The 19,689-nt window shown below is 34.2% G+C and overlaps 1 protein-coding gene across 1 annotated transcript in view; it reads right to left on the reverse strand.

Annotated features, from left to right (window-relative positions):
- The window catches only part of LOC131146290 (branched-chain amino acid aminotransferase 2, chloroplastic-like), a 39,620-nt gene that overhangs the window by 14,225 nt on the left and 5,706 nt on the right, over positions 1-19,689 (reverse strand). Inside the window, exons 4-6 of the mRNA XM_058095777.1 lie at positions 18,105-18,281; positions 17,884-18,015; positions 419-517 (exon numbers count right to left, since the gene is read on the reverse strand). Coding sequence (XP_057951760.1) covers positions 419-517; positions 17,884-18,015; positions 18,105-18,281 — 408 coding nt within the window. The remainder of the gene's footprint in view (positions 1-418; positions 518-17,883; positions 18,016-18,104; positions 18,282-19,689) is intronic.

Here is a 19,689-nt window from a genome sequence, read left to right on the forward strand (position 1 = left end):
CATGCCTTTCTTCTCCATGTTCTGATTTGAATGTAAGCTTTGTACAGAAGAGCTATGGAAAAAGTATTAGCCTAACATACCCAAACTGTATAGATAAAGCTCTGTTGAGTTAACTTACTTGCAAGTTAAAGCATAACAAGAAGTCTTAAGGTCATGAAACTTGGTCAAATAAAAATTAAAAGGAAAAATAAACAAATTTACAGAGCATAGAGGGAACTAAAAGTAGCACTAGGTTTAACCAGACTATAATTCAACTAGAGGATATAAGTGAAACTATGGATGGATGAACGAAAATCACTAAACAAAAACCATATTTAAGGCTTGTAGAAAAGAATTTAAGAATACCAACGTGCTGCTGAATTAATAAACAATACAAAATACTAAGAGCTACTAAACAACCACCACAAGGCTGCCATACCGAAGCATAGTTTCCTATAGTCTTTACTCCTCCAGTACCACCAGGTGTTGCACGATGCACATCAGTCTCGATCACCAAATTTATTGGTGCCAAACCTTCCTGTTGTCAAATACATAAATGCAAAACAAGAAATATGTATCAGCTGAAAACATGCCCAAACAATTTATTAGCAAAAGAAAAAGAAAAGAGATGCATAAAGTGTGCCTTGCCCAAATTAATGATGTTAATTTTAATATACATTTGGATCTTTAACAATTATGAAATTGGATAAGTAATGCTCCATATATTTTAATATCAAAAATGGAAAAAGACCCACTTCAACATCATAATTATCCCTCCTTTTTTCATATATTAAATTCAAAAGGACACCATGGGGAGCCATGTACATGGAGTTACTTAATAGCACAAAAAATCGACAAAATCAGTGAAGTCTCCAACAAACTCATTTCTTTCAGCCCTGCACCAATAGTATAGACAATTGACCTACCTATCTATAAAATTCCTATAAGCTAACTATGTATCCTAAAAAACTCTTGTATTCCTTTCCTTCCAAACAACCCAAAAATAGGAGAGGAGTCAGATTGATAAAATTTTTACCTATCTTGGCAAGATTTAAGGCCTTTCAACCCCAGAGTTCCTGGTGAACAAACTCAGCTGAAATCAATTTCTGCTGTGTTATTCTCAAAACCAAATCCCACAGCATCCACATCCACCAAAGGTGAAGGAATAAATGCTGAACAACTTCTAACAGCTGTTTGCAGAGGTAGTATCTGTTAAAGCATGATATACATTGTTGGCCCACAACCTAACAGCTTAAGCTTTTAAGTCAAGTGGTAATCTAATATGGTATCAGAGCTGGTTACCAAGAGGTCCCGGGTTCTAGTCTTGTTGTCCGCTTTTATTGTGCAATATTTAATAAAAAAAAAATATTACATTCCCTATAATGAGTGGTATTATTGTGTTTTTATCCCTTCATGTGCTGTCAAGCTGCACGTGCGAGGGAGTGCTAAAGCTTGATATACATTGTTGCCCTACAACCTAACAACTTAAGCATTTAGGTAAAGTGGTAATCTAACAGTATCTATTCATCAAAGCCCAATATCTTCCCTAAATTACGCTCCAAGCCAAGAAAGCCATTTTAAAGGGAAGTGTAGCTGTATCCTCTTTCCTGCCTAGAAAATATCCTTGTGATAAGATTGAACATTAAACCTGCCTCCGTTTCCAGCATTCACTTTATTTTGGCTTCCCCTTGTACTTTGAAGTTAAAATCACACGAGCATGAAAAAAACAGAGAAAAGTTCCAGCTCTCAGTCCTGAGACATTCTTTCAAACTGAAATTCCAGAAAGTTGCACTGTTCATGGTGTAACAGTGAGATGATTGTAAAGCTTCTTCATCCAAAGCCACCAAAAATCCATCCAAAAAAATAGAACTTAATAGTTGTCACCCCCAGCACCGCCTCTCTCCATAATTTTTAATATTTCCCACATTTCTCATAATAAAATATGTCTAGAGAAAACACCTCTTCCCAACCCCTCCTTATGCACTTCCATACCTCATTTCATTCGGTCCTCTAACCTCCTTAGTGGTCCACCAATTTGCACCTAGCCAGTATTTGATTTCAATGACTTTCCTCCAAAGTCGCTCATTTTCCTCCAATAACACCAATTTCATTCCCCCAAGAAGGGCTTTATGGAAGGAAATAAGATTTGAACCCCCAAACCTCCTTGAGGAAGAGGTATTTTAACAATATCCCTGTTCACTAAATGGTATTTAATGCCCTTGACCACATTACCTCAAAGAAACTTTCTTCTTCCTTCCATCCTCCCAGCTAATGAGCAAGGAATTGGAAACAGACAAATAAAAAGAAAGGCAGAGGGTTAGATAAGGTGCACTTGATAAGGGTAAGTCTCTTTCTTCTAACAAAAAACTAATTCTCACAAGCCACAAGCTTCTACTCATGTTGGTCAACATTGGTCCCTATGAGAATTACTTCCCAAATTTTGCTCCAAGAGGCAGCCCCAAATAAGTTAAGATAAGATTCCCTTCCTTGCAACTTAAAATCTCAGCCAAAAGATGTCATCCTCCCTGTGCCCAACTGAGATCAACTCACAGTATCACACTTGCTCAAATTCACCTTGCCACCCAAGATCACCTCAAAGCATAAATGAATGCATCTTGAGTCAAGATTTGTTCCACCACCTGAACAATTAAGCATCATATACAAGCAATAGAAAGCCACAATGAGCATCTTGCTAAGTGCCAGCTTGACAATGAATAGCAAAGAAGAAATGTGATCTCCTTGCATTAGGCCTTTTGAAGACTAAAAGCCTCCCCTTAACAGAGGCATATGGAAAAGGTCCCTCCACTGTGCCTATGACCTTCTTGAGCCTCAAGACTAGCATTTTCAAAATGATTTTTCAATCAATCCAAACCAAGCCGATAGGGAATCAATGCAACAAAAGTTGAGTAAGCCATCCACAAACTCCCCCAAGTTCTCTGCTCCTCAAAAAATCCCCAACAACTCATTCTTAACCACTCCCAAAATAGACTACCAGAAAGCCATTGTAAACCCATCCAGACCCCCAATGCTTTGGCTCCATTACACTACTAGAGAGCCTTAAAAACATCCTCATCAGTAAAGCGCACGCATAACCTGGATGAACCTCACTGTTAAGAGGAAAGTTAAGGACTCTTGAAGAAGGACTTCCTTCCAACAGTTCATTTTTAAAACCCTAGTCTATAGAAGTTACAAATAGCATTCTTCATAGCCCTTCATCCTTAAAATAATTCTCCATTAACCACCACTTTATCAATAAAGTTAGACATCATGCGAGCACCTGCCACTTTATGAAAGAAGCTTGTGCTTTTACCTCCCTCTTAATGTCAAATAGCCTTGAACTTCTAATGCCATGAGATTTTTCCCAGCCAAACCTCTTGGAAAATTCACCCCCCACACACCCCCCCCCCCCCCGCCCCCCCCAACCCTAAACTCATTCTCTCTTTGTCATCCTCCTGATCAGATCCTCAGTAGATTCCTTGGTGTCCTATAGGTTAATCTCAGCTAGAAGAAGCTCTTTTTTCTCACAAACAATAATAAAAGTCTATTCTTCCCACATCCTAAACTTCAACTTTAGCTCCTTCCTTTTTATTGCCACCAAAAAGCTGCATAGCCCTCTGCTTGAAATAGAAAGGGGGTAGGGCAACAAATAAACCACCCCCCAGCAGTAAAAAAGAATGTTGATCCAACATGGGTCTCAGTAAATGTAATGAAACCTGTCAATTCAAGAAAGTGAGGACTGATCCCTAAAATTTGAACAGGCAAAAGAAACACCCTGCAAATGAAGGTCAATCAGAGAATTTTCATGGAGATACTTCTCTAAATTCTCACACAATTCCTCCACTCCTTTCATGAGTGAACAAAACAGTGTTGAAGTCTCCCCCTAATATCGAGGCTGCTGTCCTCAACTCTCTGAGCTGCCCATCCCCTGGCCCATAAATACATGAGAAAATAAATTATGTTCTAGATTTGTTCCCCTTGTTTCTTATCCATAAGATCCGGCACCCAACTCTCTTTCACTTTAATACAGTTCTTTCCACAAAATAAAAAACAAGTATTCCCCAATGCTGCTCTGCTCTTCACTTCCAGGTTCCTCCAATTGCCACACCCACCTGCCTAAAAGCTTCTTACTTTCAGAACATCAATCTTCTCCCATTTATTTCTTGAAGACAAATTAAGTCCAATACTTTTCAAAAAACCCCAGACAACCAGCCTCTTATACCATCATTTAAGCCCAATACTTTCCAAGAAATTGTTTTCTGAGGCTTCTGTCATAGTTGATTCAAGGCACTAGCCTCTTTAATTCTCCATGTCCCTAGTTCCTACACAGATTCCATCTCTTTTTTTTCCCAATGCATTTTTTCTTCCTGCCCCTTCCTCACAATATATTTAAAAAACCAGTAGGTTTCTTGTTCAAAGCCACCAACCCCCACTAATCTGCTAACTGCTTTAACATTCTTCAGCACCCAATCAGAGACTTGTTCTTGAAATTTTCCCCACTAGTGTCTGAAATCTGCATCAAAACCTGTGGTGAAGACCTGGTTTTACAGCTTCAATAGGATCGTCTCCAATTAGATCTGCTTCATGTCCCTCCTCCAAAGGCACAATAGTCATTAACTACAATTCAAAAACTTCAAAGTCCCTCCACCAATTGATTTGATTTTTCTCCTCCATTGCTCCCACCTTCATCAACTCCAAGTACATCTCAGAAAGAACCTCATGCTAAACCATCCTTCTAGCAGGGAAGCACCAAAAATTTCAAAAGACCCCAAGTGTCAGTATCCAAGAAGTGACGGAAACCAACATGCACCCCCAACGTGTCAGAATTCAGAAATGCTAAAGAAATTAATTTTGGCTTTCAGACACATAATAGACAGGTCCCAAACGCCAAAAGACACACTAAGAACCCAAACACACTGTCCTGTTTATTTGTAGAATGTGCAAGAATTATGCCTATAATTCATCTTAAACTTGTTTGATATAAATATTATTCACCTAAAATAAGGAAAAACATGCCTAAACTCTTGGCCTAACAAGGCTTAATCCCATTTTCATAATGACAAACCAAGGCAACTAATTGTGTCATTAAGTGTGCTACAGGTATTAAGATCTTAAAGCACAATGAAAGATGCAAAATGGAAAGCCATGAAGCATACGCAACAATTATGTATGGTTATTGACATGAAGCTGGTATGAAGACCAAGCTTAAAGACATGAAGACTTGAATAGTTTGTTTGTGTAAATTGCAAATTAGGATTCATGTAAGTACACCTCATTTGAATTTTGTGATAAAGCTCTTAGGTGACTTAGTTGGACCTTAGCTACTTTAAATATTCTTGGAAAATATTTTTACAAGATCAAAAGTTACTTTAAAAGACTAAAATTATTTTTGGAATGAAAATTATAAGGGAATTCGTATTTCAGGATGTTCGGGAGACTGAGGCATAGTGCTCAGTCAACTGAATGTAGAGTCTGAATGCTGGTCTAGCATCAAGGAGTTCGGGCGACAAAACCACACATTTCAATTGACCGAATGGCTACTACCATTGTTAAAGTTCCAGACACGGCTCGGGCGACCGAACCTCAGGTTTCAGTTGACCGAATGGGTTCGATCGACCGAACATAGAGTTCAGTCAACCGAATGGCTACTGCCACTTTGGAAATTCCTAATTTAATTAGTTCAGGCAACCAAACATTCAATTTAGTCGATCGAAGCGCTCATGATAAGTTTCGCAATGGCAGAAAATCTTTGAGATTTCCAAATATTAAGTCATTAAAACACGCACAACAGCTACAATTCAAACATGGATATAAATAGCTAACCCTAAACGTGTTTTAAACACTGATTACACCGATTATACAAAAGAACATTGAGATTGATTGTGATCAGCACCGCTTGCTGCTGAAAGTTTTTCTGAGTTCATTCTTTCAAAGCCTACTGCTTTTCAAAACCAAAAAACCTTAGCAAACTCTTTGAGCTTTGTTGCAATCTTCTTCTAAGAGTGTATTAGAGCTTTTATGGTGTACATATCTACTCTATTCAGAGAGTTATCCCTGTACAACTGTTTTTGATTACTTCTTTGTACAAGTGAAGGGGGATTTTCGCTTGAAAGGCTTCTCTGCCTATTGAAGAAGAGAGGTGACTCTGCCTATTGAAGGAGCAAGGTGACTCTGCCAAGTGAAGGAGTGAGGCTACTCCACCTAAGTAAAGGAGAGAGGTGACTCTGTCTATTGAAGGAGCAAGGTGACTCTGCCTAGTGAAGGAGTGAGGCTACTCCGCCTAAGTAAAGGAGAGAGTTAACTCCACCTAAGTAAAGGAGACAGGCGACTCCGCCTATTGAAGGAGGGTTGTAAAAAGTTTCTCCGCTTACTAAAAGAGAGAGGCTTCTCCACCTACTGAAGGAGGGATAGTGAATCCTTAAAGAGGGTTGCTTGAGGCAAAGACGAAGGCACGGATCGCTGAACCTTGTAAAAATCCGGTGTCACTCTTTTCATTATCTCTTTCATATTTGAGTATATTTATATTGTTATTTATCTGCTGTGAATTTTATATTCATTGTGTTGATTAAACACTTGTTGGACTTATAAATAAACACTATTTTATAGCTAAGCAATATTTATATTGATGTTGATTTACTGTGAATATTGTTAATATTGTGTAGTTAAGCATATCTATATTGATATTGGTCTACTGTGAATATTGTTAATATTGTGTAGTTCGATCACGTATTGAAATCATAGCAAAAACTTGTTTATATTCAAAGAATATATATATTGATACAATTATCTATTGAGAATACTGTTGCTATTAAAAAGTTAGAGTACTTGTGGAAATCACAATAGTTAAAATTGATTAAGCTTCCGCACATATTTTTTTTTAATACCCAATTCACCCTCCCCCCTCTTGGGATCACACCTCAACTTACAATTGGTATTAGAGGCTTGTTGCAATAAAACCTAACAAGTAGTTGCATAAAATCTAAGGGCAAACCTAGGTGTATCCCCATTTGGTGAGGGACAATCCTCCATAAGGCCTTCAATTTTTTGCGGTGTTAACTACACCTTTTGGAAACAAAGAATAAGGATTTTTATTCAAACCATGGATTTGAGGGCTTGGAGAGTGATTGTCCAAGGCAATTATATGCCAAAAAAAATTATTGATAATAAAGAAGTTCCTAAGGTTGAAAGTGAAATGAATGAAGCTAATATGAAGCTTATGCAAATAAACTCTAGTGCTATGAATACCCTATACTGTGCGTTAGACGCAAATGAATTTAATAGAATTATGGCATGTAAGAGTGCAAAGGAAATTTGGGATAAACTTGAAATCACATATTAAGGATAGTTGTATAGACATGCTCACCAGTGAGTATGAAGCCTTTAAGATGAACCATGATGAATCCATATCTAGCATGTACACTAGGTTCACACATATTATAAATTTCTAAAGAGCTCTTGGAAAGAATTACCCCACATATGAGATGACTGGGAAAATACTTAGAGGACTTCCATCTATTTGGGAACCTAAGGCTACAGTCATCGCTGAAGGTGGGAATTTGAAGGCAATGACTCTAGACGAGCTCATCGGGTCACTTCTCACATATGAGATGGCTATTAACAAACGAGCAAGTGAAAACCCTATAGCCAAGAAATCCATCACCCTCAAAACTTCCAAGGAAAGCTCTAGTGATGAAGATGAAGAAGAGATGGATATAAATGACATAGCCTTTATGACCAAAAGACTTGGAAAGTTCATCAAGAAGAGCAAGAAATTTACAAGAAATTTCTGGGGCTCCAAGATAGATAAAGGAGAGTCAAGAAGAAGAGAGTCAAAAGTAGAACCGCCTACTTGCTACAACTGCAAGGAGGTTGAACATTATAAACTAGAGTGTCCACTACTCAAAAGGGACTCCAAGATATGAATGCCACTACTTGGGACGATTCAAGCTCAAGTAGTTCAGAAGGCGAATCAAGCGACCAAGAGATTGCAAACTTCTGCCTTATGGCATGGAACGACGATGAAGTACAAAGTTCTTCTTTGAACCATTTAATGATTCATGCAATGAATGTTGTGATGAATCATATGATGAATTTAATGATGAAAACATGTCATCTTATGAGAAACTACAAAGAGAATTATTTAAGGTTCATAAGATTCTAGTTAAGATGTCCAAATGAAACACTTCATTGAAGAATGAGAAGGAAGCTTTAGTGAAAGAATTAGAATCTCATACTATTGTTAAAAATGAAACGGGCTTGAATATTACAAGATTAGAAATATGATTGAAAAATTGACATAGAAGACTTAAAATCCCAAGCTACTTTTGAAAAAGAGAAGAATTTGAAAATCACTAGCTTAGAAAGTAAGGTTAAAGACTATGCTAGGATAATTTATAAATTCACGAGTGGAAAAGATAATTTCGATAAGCTAATGGGATCACAAAAGATGGCCTTGAATAAAGAAGGCATCGGGTTCAATGGTAAAGAGAACAAGAAAAAGAAAACCCTCTACATGGGATATTTTGTAAAAAAAAGTCTAAATGTTATGCTAGCACTTCTTCTAATAATGTTTATACACACACAACTTGTTTTTTGTGCAAAAAGAAGGGTCACAACAAATTTGATTGCCCGTTCAAAAGAAAAAGTGTGAAAACTAAAAAGGCTTGGAAAATCAAAGAAACATCTAGTGCTAACTCCTTGAGACCCAAGGAAGAATAGGTACCAAAACGAATTACATAATTTTTAAAATAGATCTTCCTTAGATCTTAGGATTAGTCATCTATTAAGGATTAAGTCGATTCAACCATGTCTAAATGAAGAGGTTTCGAAATGACAATATAATGCTCTGATAGTGGATAACGCTTAAAATGTCAAATCTTAGTATATGAATCTACTATACTAAGGACTTTAGAGAATCAAGTCAATATGAGAAATTCAAAGGATAATTCTAAATGATTTATATATGCTTAAGTTTGAATATTTAGAGTATAGCATATGTTGTCCATCGCAAAGAATTGAGTTTTAGGGGAGTCAACCATAACAACGTTAGTACTATGTACCATCTAGCCCTAAACTCATCTAAGAACTTTAATGCTTAATGAATTCAAAGGCATTCAAAAGTGAAAATTTTGTCATCACTTATAATTCAACAGGTCAAACTCTAATAGTGAAAGCTTCTTAAGCCTAGCACAAATTATCATGATTGATTCTCAAGCAGTAATCCGCTAGTGCTTATTAAAAGAAATCTTATCATGATCAAATTAGAGGTACCTTCTAAGGAATTCAAGTTTTCAAAAATAGAATATTCCCTTTATACTTGACCTACGAAAATTCCCTAGTCATTGTTAATGCAAGAGCAAATTTCCTCCATAGGAAAGCTTTACCAAACCACGATCAATTTAGTAAAGAATTATCTATTCGTAGTTTCATATCCTTACTCATAATTGTGAGCATATTTTAGGATATCTTTCCATTAGTGGTAAATCGGGAGAAAATGTTTCCAATCACCAATAGCAGTGTTCAAAGAAAGATCTGTATATATCTAAATGCTCATTGCCTAAATGGTTAGAATATACTTATCATGCTTAATCCACAAGCATGAAAATATTAGGCTTATTTTTTATTAAAGTCCGTACTCCCTATTCAGCTCTCAGCTTGTAAATCAAACACTTGGTGAATCTCTATGTAGGGCAACTACTGGCTCTTCACTTCAAATTCTGCACCTTAGAACCCAGAAAATTTTGTGTGCAAGCCAAAGATAAAATGGGTTTAGACAATCTCGGACGTTAGTTCCTAGGTCTATTGATCACATAAGTATTGGAACTAAATGAATATGAAAATGGCATTGTTGGCCGCAACCAAGCGAGGATGGTTGCACAAGGTTTCAATTAAGATGAAAGCATTGATTTCAAAGAAATCTATGCACAAAAAGCTAAATTGGAAAGCCATTCGAAATTTGACCAATCGTGTGTAGAAAGAATGATTTTTTATCAAAAATGAGAGAATTTGAAGCAAATCAAGCTTATTACATGTTAAGGAAGTCATTTGAAGAGAATTGATTCATTAACTTTAGTATTCCAAGCTAAATCTAAGAAATTGGCAATTTCAGGACACTCGGGCGACTAAACATTATTGCCCAGTCGACCAAATACATCTGCCTTAGGTGTTTTTGAGTTTTCAGGCAACTCGTACGACCAAACGACTTGTCCAGTCGACCGAATCTTACTGACTTCAACTCAAGCAACCGAAAGGCCTATTTCAGGCAACAGAATCATCGAATTTTAAAAACCCTTACCCCCGCATTGGTCTTTCTCTCTTTATCTCCTCAACTCCACTGAATCACCCGAACACTCAAATCTTAATATGATGTTGCTAAATTTGAGGAAATTAGGCAAAAACAACAAATGAGGTGGTCAAATTTAGAAAGTATTAAAAATGGTGCATCATATTACAACATAGCAAGTCTCCCTTGCAAAGTTTGACCCATATATAGGGATTGGTTTAAGTCCCATGAAACGCTCCTACTAATAAACAGCAAACCCAAAACCAAGGATTATAAGAGTTAGTTATTATTAGACTAACATGGAGACTGTTTGCATTAATTATATAAGAAAGTGTTTTATGCTTCAAACTTTTGGTTAAATGCAAATAATGATAAGACTCCTTTTAATGATTAGGGAGAACTAAATGCTAAATAAAGTTTAGAAAAATGGAGATCTTATGTCAAGATAAAAAGGGGGAGAATTTTGAACAAAGATGCAAAATGAATGATCTAAGATCAAAAAAGGGGAGAAAGTAAAGCAAAATGCAAAAAGAAGGAGAACTTAATCTTAGGGGGAAGAAACTTAATAAAATATCTTATATATGGCTTGAACTTTTATGGAATTATGAATACATAATTGTTATGCTGGTTGGATCATGCCTATGACTTGATGAATGCTAAAATAATTTCTTAAATGAAAATGCATCTAAAATGACTTCATTACTCCAAAGCTTGATTGAAAATTATGTTAGAACAATAATATCATCTTTGGCAAATAATGCAATTAAATCTTTTTTTTTTAAGATCAAAACGGGAAAATTTTGAACAAAAATAATCTTAAATCAAAATGAGGGAGCACTAATTTTTTGGAGAAGAACTTATTGTAATCTGATTATACTTGTTTGTCTATGTTTTTGTCTTTGAAAACAACTTGACTATGCATGGATGCTTCAAGATATTAATACATATGGCTTGGTTTGAAACCATTATGATGTTTGTGATGGTATTGCTGATTGATGTATTTTGGGAATGCATGCTGGTTCTTGAATGTTGGCAAACTTATGCTTGCTGATTGCTGTTTGTTGGTAATGCATGCTTGTTGCTATATGATTATGCTTGCTGGTTGATGAATGTTGGTAGACTTATGTAGGCCAATTCATGTTTGGTTCTGACTTAATGCTGATTCTTGTATTTTGACGAATTGATGCTAATTTATGAGAAACTGTTTGAGAAAATTGAAATGGCTGATTATATGTATGGATTTTAAATGGGAACATATAGAGCAGAATGTCAAATTGCACTTGTATGCTGATTTTTGTTAAGCCTTTTGCTGATGTCAAAAGGGGATGAATTATAAGAAAAATGATTATATAATTAAATTTGAAACAAAAGCAAAATACTTTTGAATTCTAAGTCAAAAGGGGGAGGATTATGATTATTAATATGGTTAAATTTGGGAGAATTGTAATAAGCAGAATAAATTTTGAAAGCGAATCAAAATTGAGCTTAAATTGAAATTTTCTAAGTCTTAATCTCAATATGACATGCTTTACATTGTTTATTCTTATATTTATGCATACTGTGAGGGGGAGCCTTGTAAAGGCAAACTCATTTTGCTCCTTGTTTGTCATCATCAAAAAAGGGAATATTGTTGGCCTAACAAGGCTTAATCTCATTTTGATAATGACAAACCAAGGCATCTAATTGTGTCATTAAGTGTGTTACAGGTATTAAGATCTTAAAGCACAATGAAAGATGCAAAATGGAAAGCCATGAAGCATACACGACAATTATGTATGGCTATTGACATGAAGCTGGTATGAAGACCAAGCTTAAAGACATGAACACTTGAATAGTTTGCTTGTGTAAATTGCAAATTAGGATTCATGTAAGTACACCTCATTTAAATTTGGTGATGAAGCTCTTAGGCGACTTAGATGGACCTTAGGTATTTTAAATATTCTTGGAAAATATTTTTACAAAGTAAAAAGTTATTTCAAAAGACTAAAATCATTTTTGGAATGAAAATTATAAAGGAATTTGTATTTCAAGATGTTCGGGTGACTGAAGCATAGTGCTCAGTCGACTGAATGCAGAATCTGAACACTGGTCTGGCATCAAGGAGTTCAGGCGACAGAACCTCAAGATTCAGTCAACCAAATGGCTACTGCCATTGTTAAAGTTCCAGAAACAGTTGGTTCGGGTCACCCGAACCTCAGGGTTCAGTCGACTGAATGACTACTGCCACTTTGGAAATTCCTAATTTAATTAGTTCAGGCAACCTAACATTCAGTTTAGTCGACCGAAGCGCTCGCAATTAGTTTCGCAATGACAGAAAATCTTTGAGATTTCCAAATATTAAGTCATTAAAACACGCACAACGGTTATAATTCAAACGTCGATATAAATAGCTAACCCTAAACGTGTTTTAAACACTGATTACACTGATTATACAAAAGAACATTAAGATTGATTGTGATCAGCGCTACTTGCTGCTGAAAGTTTTTCTAAGTTCATTCTTTCAAAGCCTACTGCTTTTCAAAACCAGAAAACCTTAGCAAACTCTTTGAGCTTCGTTGCAATCTTCTTCTAAGAGTGTGGTAGAGCTTTTATTGTGTACGTATCTACTCTATTCAGAGAGTTATCCTTGTACAACTGTTTTTGATTACTTCTTTGTAAAAGTGAAGGAGGATTTTCACTTGAGAGGCTTCTCCGCCTATTGAAGGAAAGAGGCGACTCTGCCTATTGAAGGAGAGAGGCGACTCCGCCTAAGTAAAGGAGAGAGGTAATTCCACCTAAGTAAAGAGAGAGGTGACTCCGCCTATTGAAGGAGGGTTTGTAAAAGGCTTCTCCACCTACTAAAAGAGAGAGGCTTCTCCGCCCACTGAAGGAGGGATAGTGAATCCTCAAAGTGGGTTACTTAAGGCAAGGAAGTATGCACGAATCGCCGAACCTTGTAAAAATATGGTGTCACTCTTTTCCTTATCTCTTTCATCTTTGAGTATATTTATATTGTTATTTATCTAGTTGTGAATTTTATATTCATTGTGTTGATTAAACACTTGTGGGATTTATAAGCAAACACTATTTTATAGCTAAGCAATATTTATATTGATGGTGATCTACTGTGAATATTGTTAATATTGTGTAGTTAAGCATATTTATATTGATATTGGTTTGCTGTGAATATTGTTAATATTGTGTAGTTTGATCACGTATTGAAATCATAGCAAAAACTCGTTTATATTCAAAGCATATATAGATTGATACAATTATGTGCTGAGAATACTGTTGTTATTAAGAAGTTAGAGTACTAGTGAAAATCACAATAGTTAAAATTCATTAAGCTTCCTCACATTTTTTTTTAATACCCAATTCACCCCCCTCTTTGGATCACACCTCTACTTACATAAATATGTATTTTTAATAATTAATTAATTGATGTATCTAGCCATGTCCTATTTATTGAAAATAGCAACGTCAATATGTATCATATCATATGCATGTCAGGTGTCAATATTGGTGCTTCTTAGTCGAGCCATTTCTCCATGTAGATATGGAAAAGAAAGGGCACTGGGGTTTCCATATTTGCTTGAATGAATGAGCTGTCAGGTTTACAACTTCAAATTCTCAAAACATTACTTTATTGAAGAGCCTGTAAGAATTGGGCTTCATTCCTAAACCTCAAGAGAATGCCCAAGCTTGCCTACTGAAAATTGTCCAAACCTCCTTGCAAGAGCTTTCCTAAAAATCGCCCAAACCTCCTTAAAATATCATTTTAGATTTGAAGTTATCGACCTCTAGCTGTGAAGAATCTTCCCTTCCCCAACAACTCACATAGAAGCACATTAATCCTTCTATGCTCCACAATGCTAGAATTCCATTAGCACTCTCTAATTCTCATCACCATCGATTTTCCTTGCACTCAAAATGCCTTCCAATATGCCCACAAAGTGACGACACTGGCTTGAGTGAATAAGTGATAATCACCTTTGAGAGCCAATCCACTGAGTAACATTTTCAGTTGATTCCTTTGTTGCCCACTCCATAGATGATTAAAATAAGTGATAATCACCTTTGAGAGCTAATATGTTAAATTGTTAAATATATTCTTTAGTTTCCCTGGTTTACTAACCATCTGTCGGGAGTTTCAAGTTTAATACCTATATTTTAGAAATATATCCAATAAGCCCCTGTTTGGGAGCACTTACATAAATAAGTACTTATAGCACTTATCACTTAAAATAAGCACTTTTACCAACAAAAAAAAAAGTGACATTTGACTTGCACCACAACAAACACTTAAGCAATAAGTGCTTTTCAAGAACCACTTTTTGAGAATTATTTAAGTGAATTTTGAGAAGCAATCCAAGATAGCTTTTGGTCACTTATAAGTGATACTGTTCATAGGCGATGTCAATTTTGTAAATATAAGAAAATTTAGTGACTATTTTATAATTTAAAAAATACAATAGAAGATAATCATATATTTTTTTATCATGCATTATAATATATTAATTATTAATGAAACATAATTTTGGAACAAAGAAGAAAAATCATCTATTAATTTAAATTAATATTAAAAATTACAATTACTAATTTAATTAATAACATTATTTTAACATAAATTAATATGATAATCATATGTTATAAATATATATTAAGAACAAGATCAAGGTTTTAAAGTGCATTTGTAAGGCACGCCTTAGGGCGTTTTGGGCTTAAAACGCCCTAAGGCATAATTGGAAAGGTGAAAAGCCTAAATGTGTACGCCTCGGGGGAGAAGGTGTACGCCTAAGGGGAAAAAGCTCACAATTTACGCCTCAAATTGGAAGGTGTACGCATTTCTTGATGATCTGATTTAAAACATAAATAAAAATTTAAATTAAAAAAAAAAAAAAAAAGGAACCAGAACCTATCCTCTAAAGTCTAAAACCCCTCAACGAAGCTTCTTCCTCCCTCTCTCGATGAAGCTTCTGTAGAAGATTCCTCTAGCTCCTTCTCCCTCTCTGACGACCCAACGTAGCTCTCCAACGATTTCTCCAACTCCTTCTCCCTCTCAGACGACTCGATGAAGCTTCCATAGCTCCAACGATTCCTCTAGCTCCTTCTCCCTCTCCAACGACTAAGGACTGCTTCCAACAATTCCTCCAAGCTTCTCGTCCCTCTCCTACGACTCCACGACTACTTCTGACGATTCCTCCAAGCATCTCGTGTCTCTCCGACGAGTCAAGGATCCCTTCCAAGCTTTGATCTGCCTCCGACAACTCCTTCGAGCCTCTCGTCTCTTTGCAGCAACCCTCTACAACCTCTCTGCTTGGAAATTTCATCTCAGTCTGAGGTCTTTGTTTCAAGTTTCAATTTTCAGTTTTAAGTTCCTGCTGCAGCTGCTGATTGTTCCTGTTCTATTAACAAAAACATGTCTGAAGATGATTCAAAGGGGCAGAAAAAAGATTTTGTTTGCAAACTTATGGCTCATACTTATTTTTAACATGCATTGTTTGAGTTTGTTAGCTAAAATTGGCCTATATGGTACTTAAGAATTATGCTTTTATTTTTTTCCCCATTATTCTAAATTTTTTCTCATTTTTATACTATATAGTCTATATGTAAATTTATTTTATTTATTAATTATTTTAGAAAATATAGTCCCAAAATGCTTACGCCTCAATGCCTTGAGGCTTACACCTTACCTCTGGGAGGGTAAAACGCCTCACCTTACGCCGTCGCCTTTTAAAACATTGAACAAGATTATTACTAATCAAAAAGTGATATTTTATTTTTTTTAATTAATAAAAATATTTAAATATTAATTAAAAATAATAGCTAAAATATTTATTAATTAAATTGTTGATTAAAAATTAATCATATATTATTTTATTATGCTTTATAACCCATTAATTATTAATAAAATATAATTAAATTCTGGAATGAATAAAAAGAACCATCTATAAATCTAAATTAATGTTAAATAAATTAAAATTTTTAATGTAGTTATTAATACTATTTTTAACATAAATTAATGTGATAATCATACATTACAAATATACATTGATAACAAGATTGTTGTTAATTAATAAATAATATTATATTATTTTAATTAATAGAAAACATTTAAAGTTTAATTAGAAAAATAATATAATAATCATTTAAATTTTTAATTATAAAAAAATTAATATTTTTATTTAAATATATTTAAAAATACATATTAGTTATTATAATTCAATTCTAGATTGAACAAGAATTATTCATTAATTTAAATTAACATTAAACAAATTAAAATTTTAAAACTAATATTATTTTTATCATAATTTAATATGATATTAATATGCTATAAATATACATTAATAATAAAATTATTATTAATTAAAAATAATAATTCTATATTATTTTTAATAAAAAATATTTAAATTTTAATTATAAATAATTAAAATAATTATTAATAAAATTTTAATTAAAAAATATTAATATTTTAATTTAAAATATGTTTAAAAATAATCTTATAGCACCCTAAAATAAAAGTAGTGTCCAAATACCACTTATTTTAAACACAACCAAACACCACTAATAACTATTAGGACTTTTCTAGTTCAGCACTTATTATCAGTATTTATTAAATTCAGCCCTTTTTTTTCATTTTTTAATTTAAAATATGTTTAAAATAATCTTATAGCACCCTAAAATAAAATTAGTGTCCAAATACCACTTATTTTAAACACAACCAAACACCACTAATAACTTTTAGGACTTTTCTAGTTCAGCACTTATTATCAGCATTTATTAAATTCAGCGCTTTTTTTTTCTGAAAAGTACTTCTACTTAACTGGTTCCAAACGATCCCTAAATCTATGTGTATGCATTGATTTTTTTGGGAAAGGGAATGTGTGTGAGTTGTTTATTTCAAGAATAATCTAGATTCAACCAGCAGCACTTTTTTTGTTATAACTAGGAAGGAATTGTGCATTGAGCTTGAAGAGGGCTACCAATAATCATAATTATCTTTTCAAAAAACCTAAAACTGGGAGATGAATCAGCAAATTAATTTAAATTACAAATAAGATATTTGGGTCATTTAATGAACATTTTTAGCAAACAATTCATTATACTAAAATGTCCTCCCATATACTCATTAAGTTGATCATCTTAATGCATTCCGACAAGCACACATTATGCATAGAGACAAGACAATCATTTTATGGTACGATTTTATGATTTAAAGACCTAAAGCATTATCAGAGAAAACAAATCAAAATATGTATTATCTATGGACATTCAGTCTTTTCCTAACACAATCTGAAATTTCATAAAAAAAAAAACTTGTGAGTTCTACACAAAAAGGACAACAATGACCAGAAAGATGCCAATTTCCCAACTGATCAAACTTAGAAGCACATCAACGTCGTGAAATTTTTCTAAATTTATAGCAACACATACCAAAACTAATTCACCAGGAAAAAAAAAAGTAATTAAAATTGAACATTAAAACTAGAAAATTAATAGAAACATAAAAATACTATAATTATTCAAGATATAAGTTTCATGCATCATAAAGAACTAAAAAAATTTTGACTCAATACAAAAGGTAAAAACAACAATAATTTTTAAATGGTCACTAACGCCTACTCAAGAAGAAATAATCAGCAAACCTTAAAATAGTTTCCAACAGGAGAAACATATATAAGGAAGGTGTACTCAGGAGCTGGTGCAAGACCAAGAACAGCTCCACTACCCATAAGCAATGGCCTAATATACAAAGAACCTTTACCAGGAGGGGGAACCTGAGACAGAATTGAGGTTGAAGAGTCATTAATCTATCATGTATCACAAGTTAACAAGAAAACTTCTGTCACCAAAAATTATACATTACCCAACGTTTATTTGCTAAAACGGTACCCTTTACAGCTTCCACAAACTGTTCAACAGTTGGTGAAGGCATGCACATACGCTCTGCACCCATCCTCATCCGTAATGCATTTTCCTCAGGACGAAACAGTAAAATATTACCATCTTGTTTCCTGTAGGCTTTGAGGCCTTCAAATAATCCCTAGAGAGAACCAAGAAACAGAAGAAAGACGACTCAAGAGTTGATATATATAATTGATTAACTGATACCAAAAAATAAATAAATAAATATGATCTATATCATATGCTATATTAAATAGAATTCGTATGGAATATGATGTAACACAGCCCCACAGACGCTCCAGCAAATAAAGAATGAATCGTACAAGGATATGTCATGAGCTTCAAGAGGAATAATTAAAATGAATATCACAGCAAAATAATGCAAACCGTGAAGGATCACTCTTAAGGTGTGATGGGTGTCAAATTTTTGCCTAAAAGAGAACTTTTTTTTTTTTTTACGAATACCCCAAATTTATTGATAGCCTCACTTATAGCGGAGGAATACCGTGGTTATAAACATGCCACAAGGGATTTACAAACAAACTAACAAAACTAGCCCAGGCGGCAAAACCAAAACAAGCCTATCAAAACCCGTACAATTAACCAACTAAACCAAACTAAACATGCCCATATGTAATCAAGTCATCCGCATATAATAAATGAGAAAAAAAGAGAAAGAACTTGGCAAACCATGAGACAATCTAATGCAATATTGCAATTTAAAGGTGATAATATCATATGTGTAGGGATGCATTCCCCCTTAAACATGTCCTCAATGCATCCAGAACTTGAAAACACAGACATAACAAGTGGCTGACATGGTAGGGAATGGCTATATTTAAATTAAAAATAAATAAATTTTAATTTTGAAGAATACATATCAAAGGCTTCCATACAAACTATTAATACTTATGGTCATATTTTAGAAATAAATATGTTTTTAAAAAATTAAAATAAGAGGAAGAAATTAATACTGGGAAAAATAAGAAAGAACAAAAAACAGTACTTATTACAAAACAAGCAGGGTTCAGTTAGACAAGCATGTTTCCAAGAATTAATTACTTCCTCTGAGCTCTAACTATCATAAACAAGAAAATCAAAATAAGTATTTTCTAAAGGAGAGGTCGGTTATTTGGTAAAAAGTAAAATCAATGTTTATGCCCAAAGAGGACCTAACATTTTAGGACAGTCATACATAGGGCATACTCGTTTATGAAAAATTCAGCCCTAACCAAAAAAAGAAGAAAAAATCTCTAGATTGTAAGGAAGTGCTACTCGTTCAAATCAGATATCTAATAAAATTATCCACAATGTTTTCTTTTTACAAAGATAGAAATGCCTCCACATTGTGAGGCAAGAAAGTGAACTTTTCACCCATGTTTTTGTCAATTTTGGTCTGAATGAATCAATTGTATATTCAATTGTGTATTCTTTACATACTCGGGCCCCTATTTGACATGTACACAAAGAATAAAATATGGAAAAACAGAAGAGGACACAACTTGCAATTGATATGTGTAGTTTAGCTTCAGTGGGGGTTCTCAATT

This window comes from Malania oleifera, chromosome 1 (assembly GCF_029873635.1).
Source record: "Malania oleifera isolate guangnan ecotype guangnan chromosome 1, ASM2987363v1, whole genome shotgun sequence".
Lineage (NCBI taxonomy): Eukaryota > Viridiplantae > Streptophyta > Magnoliopsida > Santalales > Ximeniaceae > Malania > Malania oleifera.